This window comes from Callorhinchus milii, unplaced genomic scaffold (genome assembly GCF_018977255.1).
Source record: "Callorhinchus milii isolate IMCB2004 unplaced genomic scaffold, IMCB_Cmil_1.0 Scaffold1, whole genome shotgun sequence".
In the NCBI taxonomy this organism is placed as follows: Eukaryota; Metazoa; Chordata; class Chondrichthyes; order Chimaeriformes; family Callorhinchidae; genus Callorhinchus; species Callorhinchus milii.
This window is the reverse complement of record NW_024704742.1, coordinates 32993837-33012387: the sequence shown is the minus strand read 5'-3', so window position 1 is coordinate 33012387 and position 18551 is coordinate 32993837. Positions and strand designations below refer to the sequence as shown.

At 41.4% G+C, this 18551-nt stretch overlaps 1 protein-coding gene across 1 annotated transcript; it reads right to left on the bottom strand.

The window, feature by feature from the left end:
* Positions 1–651: 651 nt before the first annotated feature.
* arsj (arylsulfatase family, member J) lies at positions 652–15272 on the bottom strand. Its single transcript, XM_007897023.2, has 2 exons — positions 14955–15272; positions 652–2950 (listed from the first exon to the last, which is right to left on the bottom strand). Exons 1-2 carry the CDS (start codon positions 15242–15244, stop codon positions 1579–1581), a joined length of 1662 nt encoding a protein of 553 aa, XP_007895214.1. The 5' UTR covers positions 15245–15272; the 3' UTR covers positions 652–1578.
* Between the last annotated feature and the right edge of the window lie 3279 nt (positions 15273–18551).

The following is an 18551-nucleotide window of genomic DNA, read 5'->3' as shown; positions in this document are numbered from 1 at the left end:
AAGCGCCTCATAGGATATACAGTAAAGTGAATTGACTGTGTATTTTTTGTAGGTAAAACGCAGCAATGTTTTTCATTTTCGTGTCCACATTTCTGTCTGACCTGTTATCAGGGCTTTTGATCATTTGATCATTTGTTCAGTCAGTCTAGTGAAGGAAAGAACTTGCTTTCTTATAGCATGTTTTTACCTGTCCTTCAGATGAGATGTTAAACCGAGATGTTAAATCGAGGGCCTGGCTTATGTTGCAATAATAGATATAAAAGTCATTGTGACACTATTCAAAAAAGGAGAGAATTTCTCCTGGTGTCCTGACCAACAAACCCCAAGATAAAAGAAAAATTGGTCATTTTGTGGCTGTTTAAGCACTCCGAGATGCCACCCTGAATGAAGAGTGCTATGTAAATGCAAGTTGTTGTTGTTTGCTGGACATTGCTGTGTACAATCTACACATTACACATTTGCCTTCAAATACAATACACATTTACAGTTATAGTGTGCCTTTCACATCAGGAGGATGTCCCAAAGCAATTGACAGTCCTGGATTGCCACCCGAGTTGAGGTGGGAGCTGATGTGGGTGGGGAGGGGTAAAATGACCAAAAGTAGTCAAAGAGGTAGGTCATGAGATGGACCTTGAACAAGGTGAGGGAGGGAGTGAACAAGATGGACTTTGGGATGGAGTTTCAGAGAATGGGAATAGAAAGACTGAAAGCCCATCCACTCCTGTGGGGGTGGATAAGTTAGAGGATAAGAAGTAAGCCAGTATTTGTTGAGCGAACGGAACGGCTGGTTCGAGTGCTGATAGGATTTGAAATACAAGGTCACTACACTTTACAGAAAAATTCTATGAAGGACTTTGAGATGTTTTCACACAATAAGGAGTTATATCAATTGTTAAATTCTAATTATGTTGAAATTGCTGAATGGCCTTCTGCGCTGCAGATTTCTATATTTCTATCTATTTTTGTAGGTAGTATATCAGCTGTTTGTGACAGAAATGTCCCACATAGTCGTGAGGCAAATTAGTAATTAATCTGGAGGATTGTTTGCCAGGACACCAAGAGAAACATGTGTTTCTGCTCTTTAACACCCATCTGAATAGCCAGATGTGATCTTGATTTGAAGTCTCACCTGAAAGACATCAATGACTACACTGTGATCTCATAGAATTTGAAACCACAACCTAGAGGGAATGCCAGCACTGAACATGGTAACCTAGGAAGATGAGAGCACTTCCCTTCTGACCAGTTTTGCTTTCTTGGCATAGGTCAAAAACTGAAATTCCTCTCTGGATTATGTTCAGTGCCTTTGGTAATCCACGATTTTAATACGGAAAACCTGTTAACAACCAACAATGCCTAAGATGCAACACTGGAAATTCAGCCCACTGGTGCTGTCTGTATGAGAGAATTTGAGAGACAAAATTACCATCTCAGCCTGGACATAGATATCTGAATCTCACGTCATAATTTGCACAATTCAACCATTTTAAAGTGTTAAGTGCTGTGGTAGCACTAGCTATGTTATATCTTTTTTATAAATTTAAGAAGATAAAGATTCTTTTTTGGAATAAACACTATCTATACCCAAGCAGGTTTTTTGAAACGCAGTTGCATGTTGCAAGTATTCCAGGGTCTTTTCTCAGGGAAGCTATTAATTAAGTTAGTCTCTTCCTCTTCGTCACTATCCCATGGTACCCAAGCACCTCCGTTGAGTTTAGGATTGCTCTTCGGATCTTTTGGAGGGTACTTGACGGGAATTGCAGTCACGTTGTAGTAAGCCAGCCTCAAGCACAACCTCTTAACAACCTCAGGGTACTGCTGAGAAAGGTCAACCCGCTCATAAGGATCTGCTGTGATATTAAATAGCCAGACTGTTTTGCTTTTACCCCAAAATACCCTTTCAAGATTCCACCAGTTCCCAGCAAAATTTGGGAAGGTTTGAGGTGGGATCCAGTCACTGAAACCCGGGTTACCGGTCAATAATTTCCAGTCTCCAACTCGGATTGCTGCTTGAATTGTGGTGTCCCAGATTCCGAATCCGTCATGAGGTGAGTTGCTTTTGACACGTGTGTAAAGCGGGTCAATGTTGTGCAGAATATCAGTCCGCGGGGAAGGTTTCCCTTCACTGATTGCCTCCCATATGTCATACCCATCAAGACCCAAATTCTCCTCAAGTTCTCCCTCTGCTAGTGTCACCAAAGTGGGATACCAGTCAGTGATGTGCATCAATCCGCGACTCACGGCCCCCTTGTTTTTGAGTAGAGGACTGTGGACAAAGCCAATTCCACGAATTCCTCCTTCCCAATATGTTCCTTTGCGCCCGCGAAGTGGCCAGTTACTGCCCCCGGCTAATGGTTGCCCTCCATTGTCCGAAGAGTAGATTATTATACTGTTCTCATAGTAACCATATTTCTTCAATGCCAGTGTAACGTTGTTCACTGCTTCGTCCAAGCATGTTACCATAGCAGCATATCTTCTCCGGCCCACATTCTGGATTGACTTGTATTGACCCAGGTAGTTTTTAGGCACTTGAAGAGGTGTGTGCACTGCTTGGAAAGCAATGTATAAAAATATTGGCTCCTTAGGCTTGTGAGATGCTAGGATTTCCTCTACTTTTTGGGTATACAGGAAGGTGGAGTAGGAGTGAGCCCTGTACTCCCAAGCCACGTTTTCGCCCTTGTGCAGATCATATCCACAGGCATTGGGACCATCACAGACGTCATGGGTATAATAGTCCCCACTCCCCGTAAGTGACCCAAAAAATGTATCAAATCCTTTTCGCGTTGGCAGGCATTCCTTTTTATAAAACCCTAGGTGCCATTTTCCAACCATGTGTGTTGAGTAGCCAGCCTCTTGAAGCTTTTGAGGAAGAGTTACATTATCCAAGGGTATACAATTAGGCTGTCCAGCCCTTATAATGGAGTGCTGAAGTCCTGTATGTATCTGGTACCTACAAATCAAAAGAAAATATTTCAATAAGTTACATTGTGAAACATATTTATCATATATATAGGCGGACACTCCAGTGTAGTGCTGAGTATGTGCTGCAACGTTGGAGGTACAATCCTTCAGATGAGGCATTAATCTGAGGTCCCATCTGTCTGTTCAGATAGACATTAAAGATCCCCTGGCATTATTCAAACAATAGAAGGGAGTTTCATTGTCCTTGTGAAGAAACCCACAAATAAAAAAATGATTCACTTCATGACTGATTGTGGGACATTGCTGTGTGCAAATTGACTGCTGCATCTGCTTACAAAATGCAGTTATTATAATTTACAGTACATCCTGTGAAGCCCTTTGAGACATCTACACAATATGAAAAATGCTATGTCAAATATAGCTGGATGGGAGAGAAATGTACAAACTCTAATGAATTACATAAGGGATTCCATTCCAAGTCCCTGCCGCTTAATTTATAAATGGTTTCTCCACTACAAACCCATGAAAGGCACAGTTTAAAAAAATCTGAAGACTGAGTGGGAAGCTAGGAATGAGTACTTTCCATAGGAATGATTCTATTACCAGGGCAACCACTCAGATAGAGCTCCCTCCATTCCACATCAATAGTTCGGAGTCAGTTTCTGGCTCCAATATCACACAGTGATGGATAACAAATTATGAAGAGCAAGATCAGAATAAATATCATGAAGCATTCCTTTATACATAGGTAACAATGGCTGGAAAGGATTTTCATGAAAGGCAGTTGAGGTCAAGACACTGGGTTAATTTAAGATGCTATGATGGAAAGGTGGTAGGTTTGAGATCAAATAGACAAAGGGCTTTCTTTATCCATATCTCATTCCTTGTGATTTGTTTGATTGAGGAAAGCTTTGAGAAAGCACTTTCAACACAAAGGTCAGAACCTTTGGACACTGGTTTCAAGTCATACAGTGGTACATTTCTGTTCTTGATGTGCATAAGACAGAGAGAACTAAATAAACAAAGCACCAATTGACTGACAATTTTTCAGTCAAAGCACCCGCAATTTGGCCTGCATGTACTTTCATGTCATTTTCAAAAGTAAATGCATGGTGTTATGAAAGCTGATATCTGGGCCTGTAGCATTTTTAGCTCTTTGCATGCACCAAATTCAGTTGCAATTTAACAAAACTGTCAAACACTTGAAATTCAAAAGTTTGGCAAAGGGAATTGTTTCATTTAGCTCGTAATAGTTCCTGCCTTTTCAGTGGGGACCTCTATGAGGCCCTTGCTTTATCCCCTAAAAGCATTAAAACAAAGTTATAACAGCTCTGAAATAATATAGGGGAAAATATGTGGTATTACATGATGAATTCCTTCAAGGCTTCCAGATTCAGACTGTATGGCCCCTAAGAATTTGGGCCCATTAGTTTTTCAATCTTTTCAGAGCAGCAAAGTGCAATTTTGCAACAAACACATATTGATGTCATTGATTTCTGGCAACCTTTGATATCAGTGTTTCGCAATTCAATAAGAATACAGTGAGAAAATCCTGAGGCCATTTTCTGTCTTCTGAAATTTCAGGAGGATGAAAGAAGTCCAAAATATTGCCAATTCTGGATCTATGACCCATCAGTGAGTGATATGATATTTTAGCAATGTCTTTTAATAAAATAGTAGCAAGTTTCTCCTGTTGTCCTTGCCAACGATCCCCCAAATAAAAATTGGTCATTCACTTCATGGCTGTTGGTAGGAACACTGCTGTCCAAAACTAGCTGCCACCTTCTCTCACAAAACACACATTTGTTGCACTTTACAGTATGTCCTGTGAAGCGCTTTGGGACGTCCTCCCTGTGTGAAATGTAAGGATTATTATTATATATATTATTCAATTATTTCACTGGAGCGAACTTGATATTCTTTCTGGATCAAATAACCACAATTATTTCATCCACTCTTAGTGTATTGTCCAGATAGAGTGGAAGATGAACATACAGTTCAGATGAAAGGTCTTTACAGAAAGAGCAGTGAATATGTGGCAGGACTACTTGGGGAGATTGGTTGTGTCAGTATATTCATGAGAAAATTAGGAAGGTATTTGGCAAATAGATCAATTGTGCCAAATGAGAGATAGAATAGTGCAGGTTTATTTCATTTTAAAAACCAGATGGACTCCAATGGTCTTTTCAGGTTCCATAAATTCCTATCAATGAATTCCAGTGATCAAATCAAATTATTCGGTGCCAAGATAAATCTTAAACAGCCAAGAGATCCGAATATCCTTCTTTGACCTGTTGCACAATTGCCAATGAATCATCAGTTGTGGATCATTTCCCCCACACCCCCACCCCTCACCACAACGCTGCCTGAAAATGACAAATCTTTAATAATTTTCATCGTCCACAGAAGGGAATAACTTGTTAAAAAAAGGACGACAATGTTCCTATTATTATTTATTTTGGTCAGCAAGGTAGCTGATACACATTTTGCTTTAGACTATCAAACCAGATTGAGATTCCAAATGTGCATGCCACCTATGCATGGAAATGTACCTATGGAATTGTGCAGTTATCTCCCTGGATGGATGATTCCTGCTTACCTAATTCCAGAAAGCAATCTGACATCAATTGATCAGAGGACAAACATAGACAGATTTCCTTCCCATTTAATTGAAAAATCTCCCAACAAGTTCCAAAATAAAAATAAATCAGCACAAATCATACCACAATAAAAGGGCTTAGTATATAGGTTGAATATGCACCATTGTTGGTTGAAATAACAATCTGCAAATGCATAACGATAGGCAACTAAAAAACAATGATCGAATTGCAAAATTCCAAAATCATCTGTAATCATTTATTTGTTGTGAGTTGCATAAACAAAGGCATTTGTAATTCCTTTTGTACACATCGCATATGGTTAGCATAACAAACTTTGAAATTGTGTTGCTAAGCCAACCCTTAAATTGAATCCATTGCTGATCTGGTAGCTTCTTATGTGTAGATTAATTCACAAAACAAGTCTTCTCTGAATATTGCTGTGGGGGTGTGGGGATGGGGGTGGGTGGGGTGGGGTGGTGAGAAGACGTCGGGAAGAGAAGCAGTAAAGATACCCTCAAAAAAGAAAGCAATACTGTATTTTTCTTAATATGTACCATTTTATTGTTTATTTCCAGATCATTATCCCATTTTTTGATTGTGTTATTAATATTTTGTTTCTTCTGCGTTGTGATTCAGGTAAAGGAGTTACCCTGTTACTGCTGTTTCATTGGTTATCCTGGTTTGTATAGTATTCCACTCTTAATCCACATTTACCTCCCAATTCACATTGATTTGCTGCTCATCTCATTGCTATATGTGGGATACTGCAAATTAGCTGTCATGTTTGCCTACACAGTATAACAACAACATTTCTAATCTATATTATTTGTAATAAATAATTTGATACTTTTTTTAATGAGAAAGGTACTATATAAATGCATTATTATAATTGACATCTTACATGCTTTTTGGCAGCTTTACTTTGCAAATGAATACATTCTCCTGACAGCCCTGTTTTTATAAATAGATCATTGTGTAAAGAAGGAAGGACATTATGAAAATCTGATTAAAGCCTTGTCATGTTTTTATGTAGATGATAAATTATTGTTCACCACAAAACAACAACTAACATTTATATAGAGCTTTTCATGTAGAGTAACATCTTGGACAGACAGAAAGTGATAGAATATAAAACGCTGTAGTTTGTAGTACAACATTTTTGTTGTTCCAGCATGTTCACTGAAATATAAGATAATATGCCTCATGAATTCAATGGAATTCTTTTAGGCGGCAACAAAATTAATGTGTAACATAATTGAGTTTGCAGAAGATTACCACACATTAGGCTTTTGAAGGAAATGAAGCTTCGTGGAATTAATGGCAAATTAGATAACTAGATTGAGAACTGACTTGACAAGAGAAAGCAGAAAGTGGTTAAAAAGAGTTCTCTCTGTGAGGGAATGACTTGCAGAATTCTACAAAATCTGTGCTAGGTCCTTTCTGGAGCGCCAAGGCTTAGTTCACTCATCTTATGATATTGCAGTTGAGGGAATCTTCAGTACAAAATTTACTTGTATGCAATATAGAGTAAATTTGAGATACAATTTTCATATCAAAATGGTTACATGATGCAGCCACATCCACTGACTGCTATTTTTTTCATTCGTCTTTCTAACACAATCTGAAATACCTTGTTAACTTGTTAACAAGCACTCCGTGATGCTCCCCCATGTGAAGGGTACTGTATAAATGCAAGTTGTTGTTGTTAATTTAACCAAGCCGTCATCCTGCTACGTTCTAAAAGTTTTTTTTCCACGCTCAGATTACCGTGACCGTTTGAATCAGGCTTCTACTTGAAGAGAGTCAATCATGACTCCTTCATGCAAGCATTTAAGAAACAGTATTTCTGATACCATTCTGGGAGGAGTCCTGACAGGCAACACAGTTCAGACAGCTAGCTATAAGATGTTACATTACCACATGATCTCTGCTGGGAAAAGAACACCCTTTAAAGACCTCCAGTTGCTGACCACATGTATTAGATACACATTCAAAACATAAATTACTTGGAATCGTTCCCATTCTGCAACAGAACATTTAACACATTGCAAAGAATGCAGTGTGATGCAATCCACACAGAAATAATCGACTTAAGTCTTGTTCAGCCCACCCGATATCCTGATATTTCTGCACATTTGAAAGCTAAAACCTCATTCTATACTTTCCTGTTTAACTGATGGTGCTGTAATACATGTGGAATTTGATTGGCAGTGGTTCAAAATATGTTACTGATTATGGGTCTCAAAGAGAATAGGGTAAACTAAAATAAATTGTATGAAAAAAAAACCTAAGTACATCTTAAAACATGTTAAGGAAAGTTATGTGACAAAGGAAAACTAGATTTAAGATTTTGGTTAAAAAATTTGAACATGTCTGCCAGACAGGAAGATGTAATCAGTCTTCACTAATCATATCTAACGCAGGCCCATGAACGTGTAAAGCCACGATTGTAGAAAATATGTGTACTTTTTTTTATCAGAAACCACTGGAGTATAATGTATTTGAAATGAAGAGTTTCTCCCAGTTTCCCAGCCAACAATCCTCCAAATAAAATTGGTCATTCACTCCATAGCTGTATGTGGGACACTGTGTGTGCAAATTGGCTGCCACGGTTGTCCCCAAAATAATAATAATCCTTGCATTTGACATAGGGCCTTATCATGTCATTGAGACGTCTCAAAGTATTTCACAGAATATATTGTGAAGTGGATTGACTCTATTTTATGGGGAGCAGCCAATTGCACACAGCAGTGTCTCACAAACAGTTGTGGATTGAGTGACCAAATTATGCCACTTTTACAATATATCCTATGAAGAACCTTGAGATGTCTTGTCGAACTGATAAGGCACAACAACAACAATTACCTTTGTATAGTGCCTTTCACGTCAGGAGGACATCCCACAATAGTAAATGCAAGGAATGTTATTATTTTAAATCTGCAACAAGTATTCACTGTTTAGACAATTGGACCAGTTTTATGTTTACAGCTAGTGATTGCGTTAGCCACACACAAACTGAGCACTTACAATAAGCCTTAATGTATTGTTACCTTGTATAACAATAAATAAGTAAAATTATTGTTTAATACTAACATGTATATGAATGAATTCCATCCTACTATTTTCATTATATTTTAGCGCATGTTTTTAAATAAACATTCTGGCCACCTTTTCTAACCAATCCGAGTTTTGCCAATGGAATGTTTGTTTCGCTATGATTAAAAGTAGCTAAGCCACAGGCCAAGGAGGTCGCAAGTTTAATCTTTGGTCCTGTTCTGCATTAGCTAATCTTAACCAGGCGAAAGTGGGGGCTTTCACTGGCCTCAGGGCCACCGAATTAGGAGAAAGAAAATCAAGTACGATTTCCACTCCTCATTGTTTTCCAGGGATTTCTATTGAAAAGGGCACATGTATCGATGTTGATTAAGGACAGGATTGAATTTGGATGTCATCCTCTACAGTCATCCAACCCTCCACTGTCCAGGCTGACACTTGAAGAATGGCATGAAATGTACCATCAGTGTGTACCCGTACCTTTAAAAAAGTAGACATAGCACAGTGACTGTCAATGTTTTCATCACTAAACCCCGCTTTATTTCTGTTTACGACAACTTCTGCAGATTGGTGTGACTTGGTTACTGTCAGGAGTTGCTCTTGTAACTCTGGTTACAACTCAGTATCAATATACTTCAATATAAATCAAGCCCCATGATCACTACTAATCACTAATGGTTTAGCTGGGAACAAAGCTGGGCATTGTGAAATAAAAGCTGAATTTGAGTTGAGTTAAAATTAAGAGTTCAATTTTTATTTAATTTATGCATTAAATAAAATTGCTGTCCACATGTTGCAATCACGTTAAAAAAGATTACATGACCTGTGACATCTTCTCTCCCCCCCCCACCCCACACACACCTAAGGCTACCAGGATCACAAGGAGAGTTCATATAAAGACACAGGCAGAAACCAAGCCCAGTGCTTAACAGCCTTCAGTTTCAGCTACTGAGAACCCTCAGAAGCAAATTTTCTGGCTGTTCTGGAATGCATAATCTCTTTCCAGGAGGGAAAAGACCCCACTCCCTTTATTTATGCCGGAGAATTATCGCAGATTATCGTCTTCATGGTCTCCAAAATGTACATTTACGAACAGTGGGAATGAAACCAATTAAAACCAAGCTATTTATCAGTACAGAGCACTGATAATCTTCCGTTTGTGCACTTAGAACCACCCTATTCAATGCGGCATTGGCTTGCAAGGATTAGTGAGAGTTGAGTAGGAAGAATCCCGTTTCTGTCCCCCCTCCAGTGATATGTCTACCCCTCCAAGTCCATTGATGAGCTAGGCAGGCAGATCAATGAATAACGTCCTGGAGTACTGTGCACCTGCCTGGCTTAGGTATCTGATCATCAGTGCTGTCAGAGTTTCATTAGGATTGCTCTCTCCAATTTTATATCCCCTCCTAATGTTCTGTAATCTGGCATTAGTGTGAAATACAACCAATAGGTCAACCAGTACTTGTTTGTTGCTAAACTCAATATCAGGATACCAGGTTATGGGTTTAGTGAAGGGAGAAAAAATGTACAAATCAAATCAAAGTGGTTGGTTGCTATAAATAAAATGCAGGTATTTTCCTGTCTGCAGCTCTGTGCACAGTTCTGGGCATCAAGTCATAAAGTCACTGTACCAAGGAGACACGTATTAAAAATATTCAAAAGGGAAGCCAAAAAGAACTTTTCACCAATAAGATAAAACTGTTCACTTGTGGAAGAAGTGAGTAGGGGCCCAAAATCTCTCATGGTCCTAGATTTAAGACTATTGCAGTAAAATTTAAGATTGTGCAGAAATTTGAGAAATTATTAAATTCAGTCTTAATTGGTAACCTGTTTTCCCACAGTTCATCAACAGAACCTGCTTCCAAATTAAAACTGAATTTCAGATATTTCCAAAATTCTGCGAGATCTTAAATTTTAAAACAATTGCCTTAAGGCAAATGAGAAAATTCAAGACTTTGGATTTATTAAGCCATGAATAATAATAATCCTTCTATTTGATATAACTTCTTTCATGTCGTTAGGATGTCTCAAAGCACTTCATAACATTTACTGTAAAGTGAAGTGATTTCGAAGTAAATGAGGCAACAAATTTGTGCACAGCAATGTCCCACAAACAGCCATGAAGTGAATGAACAATTTTATCATCGGGATATTGCTGGAGTTTAATCAGTTACAACCCCATAGTTTGCCATTCAAAGCAGTGTCTGGCACGCTTCTCGTGTGTGTCCAGCTGGAACCATGCTAACCGTTAGGACTTTGGGTTGCAAAGTTAACAGGAGCTGAGTGGGAATAATAATAATAATCCTTGTATTTGATATAGAGTTTAGAGTACAAGAGTAGGGAAATCTTGCTGCAACTGTATAGGGCCTTGGTGAGAGCGCACATAAGAGTATTGTGTCCAGTTTTGGTCTCCTTATTTAAAAAAGGACATACTTGCCCTAGATGGGGTGCAGCTTAGATTCACTCGGTTAGTTCCTGGGATGAGGGGACTGACCTCTGAGGATAGGCTGAATAAACTAGGGCTATATTCTCTAGAGTACAGAAGAATTAGGAGAGATCTTATTGAAACATATAAGATTCTTAAAGGGCTGAATAAAGCAGACACTGAGGGTCTGTTTCCCCTGGTAGGAGAATCTATAACTAGGGGTCACAGTCTTAAAATTAAGAGTCAGCCTTTTAGAACAGAGTTGAGGAAACATTTCTTCACTCAGAGGGTAGTGAATTTACAGAATTCACTACCCCAGAAGGCTGTAGATGCTCAGTCCTTGAACATCTTCAAGGCTGAGACTGATAGATTTTTAAAAAATAGAGGGATTAGGGGATATGGGGATAGGGCAGGTAATTAGAGTTAGGTCTGAAGATCAGCCATGATCTTATCAAATGGCGGGGCAGGCTCGAGGGGCCGAATGGCCTACTCCTGCTCCTAATTCTTATGTTTTTATGTTCTTATAGCCTTTTATCACGTCTTTGAGACGTCTCAACGCGCTTCACAGGACATCCTGTAAAGTGAATTGACTGTATATTTTGTGGATGAAACGTGGCAGTCAATTGTGTAGAGTAGTATCCCACAAACTTGGTTTCAGTGACCAAATTTTTTTTTTTTTTTACGGGATTATTTGCTCCCTACTCTCAGTGATTGATCTACCCCTCCAATGATCTGCCACTTCAAGTTCTGCCAATGAGCAGGCTGGCTAATCTTGGCGTGAGACGTGCCCTGGAGTATTATGGACCTGTCTGGCTCATGAACCAGACTATGGAGTCCATCACAGAGGGTTGACTTGATTCCAACATTCCTTTACCAATCACGTCACCTTGGATCCAACTCAGCTCCAAGGAGAACCAGCTTACCTCCTTCGCCCTCCCCCACCCACCCCCCAGAAAAAAATTACAGTTGATGCCAGATGTTGTGCACTGTGCACTTAAAAACTGGACGAGTTGCTAAGCATTACACAATAAAGCCCATTTAAGTAACATTTTTGCATGAACGAACAGACAAAATGTAAAGGCAGGGAACCACAGATTAGTCAAATGTAACCAGACACTATTGTAGTTCAAAAATGTCCATATTTGGCTATCACCCAAACCTAAGAGCACAAGCATGGTGTTCTTTAGAACTTCAATTCTGTTCTGACAGCTGGTATCCAAATTCAGTATCTGCACAGAATGAAAACAGCAGTGAGCAACAAATGTTACTTTGCAGGATCATAAAGGTCGCATCTATGTTTGCTGTATATGGTACACAGAGGTGATTATTGGAGACTGTACACAGCTAGCAAAGCATCCTTTCATGTAGGTGGGCAGCTCAGGAATCAGGCATTGTTGGTGGAATTGGATAGCTACTTTATCAAACTGGTTAGACTCCCACTCTTGTTATTTCCATTCCAAAATGTACAACTTTCACATCAGTGCACCAGCGCTAATTTAAAACCAGGAGATAGATCACATCACTGGAGGGCTGCAAGACAAAGAAAAAAGAAAGCAAAATTGCTGGAGACAATGAATGCGGATGGTGCTTACAGGTGGTATATGTGGACCATATAACAGATTCAATGCAATGCTGCATTGGAATATAATGCTAGGTTTGAATGACTGTGAAATCTGATTACCAATATGAAGGTAACTCAGTATCGCCGTACACTAGAGCACAAGTGTGCTACTCCCAGAAATGAAACCATGGGGATTGTTTTGCGCACAAAATATACAGTCAACTTACTTTACAGTATATTCTGTGAAGCGCTTTGAGGCATCTAGAAGACGTGAATCTACACTTTCTCTTCTGAGATCATTCACATAGGCTCTGGAGTAAAATGTAATGTGATTTTTACTGATCGTCTCCTGGTAACTAATATTCATCAAATGGTATGCCACATTGTGGTGAAACAAAAATCACCCAAACCTAAGAGCAGAAGCATGGTGTTCTTTAGAACTTCAATTCTGATCTGACAGCTGGTATCTAAACTCAGACTCCTTCATTTGTGTAAAATACAACTTAGGCCTCCCTTAATTTTGATTTACTTATTGTATTTTGCTCACCCTAGTATTTGGCTGGTGCTGTAACCCATCACCAAACCAAGCTCCTGAGAATCCAACATTCATATAGTTTCCATTTGTCCGGTTTTGAGTGCGTAATCTCTCTATAGAGGGATGTACCCTGTTCACCTAAACCTAGAGAGTTTAGCGCATGTTAGCAAAAGCCAAGGCTTGGTGTGTATGTGTATATTACAGTAGTGGTGGAGTTTAACCTGATAAAACTGTAGCCAATTATTGCAAGGGTTCCTGTTATTTATCCAACTAGGTTCACCTCTAGAGCTTTGGTATGCAAGATTATCAGGAGCCGAGCGTGAAAAATCCCAGCAACGAGACTAATCCTCCTAATGACCGAGGCTGACTGGACCATCACCAGCTGTTCCTTGGGGTACTGTGGACTTGCCTCAGGTATTGGATAACCAAGACTACCACAGAAGATTGACTCAATTCCAATCTTCCACTGCCAGCCGTGCGATCTTGAAACAAACTCAGCACTAAAGAAACCCTTCTTACACTCCCCAAACTGGATACTCAATTGAAAAATAGTAGTTCACTAGATATTCAACAAGTGACTCCCTCCAATCATCAAAAGCCAAAAAGACTAATAATATTTTGATTAAAAATGAACATATTGTCTGTCTGATTTTAACACATCTTTACTATTAACTCACATAAATGTCAAAATAATACAATTATTGGCGTTTTACTTTTCCTCAGCCATTAGCTTTTATGTTTCTTCAAGTTAAAAGTAGTTCACAAATCAATTTTGACAAGCTTTTCTCCTGTTAACATCAATTATCAAGCACAAGAAAAAATCATTTGAATTTATTGTGTGGGTTTTAACATAATAAATAATTCAAATACTGATAAATAATACTTGAATTTCATATGGGGCCCTTCACCTTAGGGGGACATCTCAAGCATTTACTGCTAAGTGCAGTGTAATTTGTAGGTGAACGCAGCAGTCAAGGTGCACACAGTAATGTGCCACAGACGCCCATGAAGCGAATCCCCAATCTTATTTGAGAGATTGTCGGCCAGGGCATCGGGAGAAACATTTCAACAAAAGACAACAGCTTTAGCCTTAGTGTAGAAGAAATAGTTCCTCCAGCAGCACTTGCCTGCACACCTGCAATGCATATTAATTGCATTTGTACAGCTAATAGCCTGACTGGATGATTGCTGCCACTTTATGGCTCTTCGCAACCCTTGGGCAGCAAACCGACCAAAGCTGAATTAGCCGACAACTTGTTCAACAATTGCCTAAAAACAGTTCCCGACCCCCGCCCTCACCCCCACGCCCCCCTCCCCGCCCCCACCCTCTCTCCCTCTCTCTCCATCAGGTCTTGCAGACGCGGATAAACTTTGCCCGCGCACCGCACAGTCAACCCGCTGTACAATACATTCCGTCACAAGCTTTGAGACGTCTCAAAGGGCAAGGATTATTATTATTATTATTATTATTATCATCATCATCATGATTATGAACATATCATTATGTACCTCTAGACTTTTTAGAGCGGTTTTTTTTTTGGGGGGGGGGAAGTGGAGGGGAGATGATGGGGTGAGTGAGTGAGTGAGTGAGTGGAGTGAGTGAGTGGGTGAGTGAGTGGAGTGAGTGAGTGAGTGGAGTGAGTGGAGTGGAGTGGAGTGAGTGAGTGAGTGGAGTGAGTGAGTGAGTGAGTGGAGTGGAGTGAGTGGAGTGAGTGAGTGGAGTGGAGTGGAGTGGAGTGAGTGAGTGAGTGGAGTGAGTGAGTGGAGTGAGTGAGGATGAGGAGGAGGAGAGGAGGAGGAGGAGGCGAGGAGCCAGGAAGGAAGAATACCAGTAGCGACTATTGATCGATACTCTACCGGCCAGTGATGAGTTGGCTCCTGGACGGGGAGCAGATGGGTTGGATGTAGTAGTTCTCCAGCTTGACCCCTTGGGCGGCCAGTCTGTCGAGGGTGGGCGTGCGGATTTCGGACCCGTGGTAGCCCACGTCGTGGAAGCCCTGGTCGTCGGCCAGGATGAAGATCAGGTGGGGCTTGGAGGGGGGCTCACTGCCCCCCGAGGAAGACCCGGGTCCTGGTGGCCAGTCCCGGGACAGGTAGCCAAACGTCAAGAGACTGGCCACTGAAAACCCGGCCAGTGCCCCCACCATGACTGGAAGCTGCAGCCCTCCTCTCTCTCCCCCCCCCCTCCCCACCCACACCCACCCCCACCCCCGGCTCTTCCTGCGCCCCTTTCAAGGCATCCGGGAGCGGGTTTCTACCCCGGGATCGAACCGAGCCGAGCCGAGCTCCCGCCAAATAAATAATAATAAACAAATGCAAAACGAACCCCCCCAAAAAAAATTGAGGTCGAAAAAAATATATATATATATGTGTGTATGTGTGTATGTGTATCTATATATATGTGTGTATATGTGTGTATGTGTATCTATATATATATCTGTATATGTATTGTGTATCTATATATATATATATATCTGTATATGTGTATGTATTGTGTATCTGTATCTATATATATATATATATCTGTGTGTCTGTCTCTCAGTGAGTTTCTCTAAAAGGGCAGACAGTGACTGTGCGCTGAAGTGCTGCCTCGGTTGTCCGCTTTTTTTCCCGCTGCTGTCATCCCCCCAACGAGGACCGCGTTCACCATTTCTGGTCACTTGGGCTGAAGGGTCAGATCGGACGTAAAAAGCAGAGGGAGAGCGGGGTGGGGTGTGGGGGGTGGGGGACCCGCTGGGGCTGCTCTGGCTGCTGTGCTCTGGCTGCTCTGCTCTGGCTGCTGTTGGCTGATGTCGGTCCCACTGTGTGTCCCACTGTGTGGGTCAGATGCGCTGCTGAAGTTCCTGTGAGTGAGAGGCTCAGTGAGTGAATGAGTGAGTGAGTGACTCCTGCACTGCTTTCACCTTCGCCTGAGCAGCGCCCTGCCCAGCTTTGCCCTGCCCTGCCTTGCCCTCCCTGCCCTCCCTGCCCTGCCCTGCCCTCCCCTGCCCTGCCCTGCCTTCCCTTCCCTGCCCTGCCCTCCCTGCCCTGCCTGCCTTGCTCCCTCTCCCTCTCCCTCCGACCCCTGTTGTTCTTGCTCTTTCAAGCCCGCAGCCGGGAGCCAACTAAAAAGCAGCATCTGATGTGTCCTCTCTTGGATTGCGCCATCCATACCCAGCCCGTCTCACTGCTCCCCGACACACTGTCCTTACGTGCAACACCACAAGTAAATCTCAGCAGCAACTTTCAGTGCGTTCTGACTTAAGGACCTGATAAGATTGCCATTAAGATACACAGGGGAGTTTGTACATGGAGTCCTGTAGCTCAGTGGTTAGAGCACTCGCTTTGCAAGTGAGAGACCTGAGTTCAATTCCAGTCAGGGCGAAACCTTGGGCAAGTTTCCTTACTCCACACAGAGCCTAATAATAATCCCTCCAAAACCAAAAACAATAATAAATTGGTCATTTTCAATCTACGACTGTTTGTGGGACATTGCTGTGCGCAATTGGCTGCCGCGTTCGCCCACAAATATACAGTCAATTCACTTTACAGTGTGTTCTGTGAAGCGCTTTGGGACGTCCTCCCGACGTGAAAAGCGCTATATCAAATGCAAGGATTATTATTATTATTATTACATTCTCAGAAACCTCCCACGTGTGTCGGGTTTTATTGCTAGCGCTTGGAATTTGTTTACCCTTTCGGGAGGACAATTTTTTTTTGGAGCCAGCGAGGGTGTCTGACTCATGAGGAAACCATCACCATGGTTAAGAGTATCCAGACCAAACCGAGAATCCCATGCATCCCATCTACACATGGAAATCCCAGAGATAGATTGTTGGAATGGAAGCGCACTCTCTCCCTGGAGGGACACACCCTGCTGACCTAATACTGGAAAGTATTAGGCGCAAGTTGGCAAGAGCCATGGCTTGGGGATCCATGGTGTGCATTGGGGTGCTACTGGAGCCTAACCAGCTAAAACCGCATGGCTTGCCAATAATGGCACTGTCTGGCAAGCTTTCCTGCTGTTTGTCCAGCCAGGACCACCCTATCTGTTGGCTTGCAGGGTTAACGGGAATTGAGTGGAACGCGTCCCTGTCCCTAGTGACTGGTCTCCCCTTCCAAGTCCTGCTGATGAGCCGGGCTGGCGGTGCTGTCAGTAGCAGTGCCTTGGAAACCTATGGATCTACCTGGTTCAGGAAACCTACTGTGCCACAGAGGACCAGCTGGAGAGGATGAGCAAATAGTTTTAATACAGAACGCACTAAATTAAGCTAGTTATACCAATAAATTGGAACCGGACTCATTGCGGACAAAGAAACAATGCAGATAATTAGTCATTTGGTAAAATAAAAATTGGCTGAGTTGGTTCATTAAAACAAAAAATCTCATTGTGCATATAGTACATTGCGCATCATGTGAGTTGACTGTCAGTCAATTTAAGAAAAAAACAGTTTAACCAAAATATTTGAAGTGACATAGTCTATCATTTTGTTGGTCTCAGAAGATTTATATATTTAGAATTTTCTGTTAAATCATAATAGTTATTATTTTACAAATAATATGAATATAAACAAGATGGTTACGAATTGGCAGCCTTATGAAGTCAGCATCCAAATAATTAAACAAAGGAGAAAAGTGTTTTGTGAGACTTAAAATCCAATCTTTACATAAATATGTTTTAAAAGGAAACAGTTCTTGGTGAGTAGAATAATTTTACACAACCATTTCTCTTTAGGAAAGGATAGGTCATAATAAATCTGTAGGTCCACAAGCAACTTGGAATCAATGGGTTGAAACTGTAACAAGTAATTCAATGTGAGCTGAGCTGAGTGTCTGAGCTGGAGTCCTGGGAATCGCACCCAAAATCTTTGAGAACTGCAACCTCCATGATGTCTGCTGAAAGCTTTGGGTCCAACCGTTTAACAAACTCCACAACAAGGTCACAATTTTCACCCCATGTTCCACCCCATTTGTAAAATTTAAAAGACCTCATAAATGTGGTTTAATGTGGCTGGTTTAATGTGCAATACATGGGTAGGTTTCATGAAAGTTCAAACTGAGATTGGTGTCCGAACAGAGTACCAGAGGGTCCAGAGGGTCAACAACAACATCCACAAAAACTTGCACTTATATAGCACCCTCCACACAGGGCAGCAACTCAGAGTGCTTAACAGTGGCGGAGCCTGACTCCGAGCTGGGGGGAGTGGGGATGTAGGCGTAAACATGGTCGAACAGGAAAGTTTTCAAGTGATACTTGAAAGAGGGGAGAGAGGGGCCAAGCCTAAAGGAATGATGGAGAGTGTACCAGAGTTTTGGGGCATAGTGGCTGAAAGCACGACCTCCAATGGTGGGGCAGAGGGTGCGAGGGACAAGCAGGAGGCTGGTGCTAGTCAAGTGGAGGCACTGGGTGGTGGATTGGGGAGTGAGGAGGTTGGAGAGGTAGGGAGGTGCCAGGGAGTGAATGGATTTGAACAT

Excerpts from the sequence above, each read along its gene's own strand:
- arsj (XM_007897023.2), bottom strand. The coding sequence starts at position 15,244 with ATGGTGGGGGCACTGGCCGGGTTTTCAGTGGCCAGTCTCTTGACGTTT. Across the intron at positions 2,951-14,954 it reads AGCCAACTCATCACTGGCCG|GTACCAGATACATACAGGAC; the intron begins GTAGAGTATCGA and ends TTTGATTTGTAG.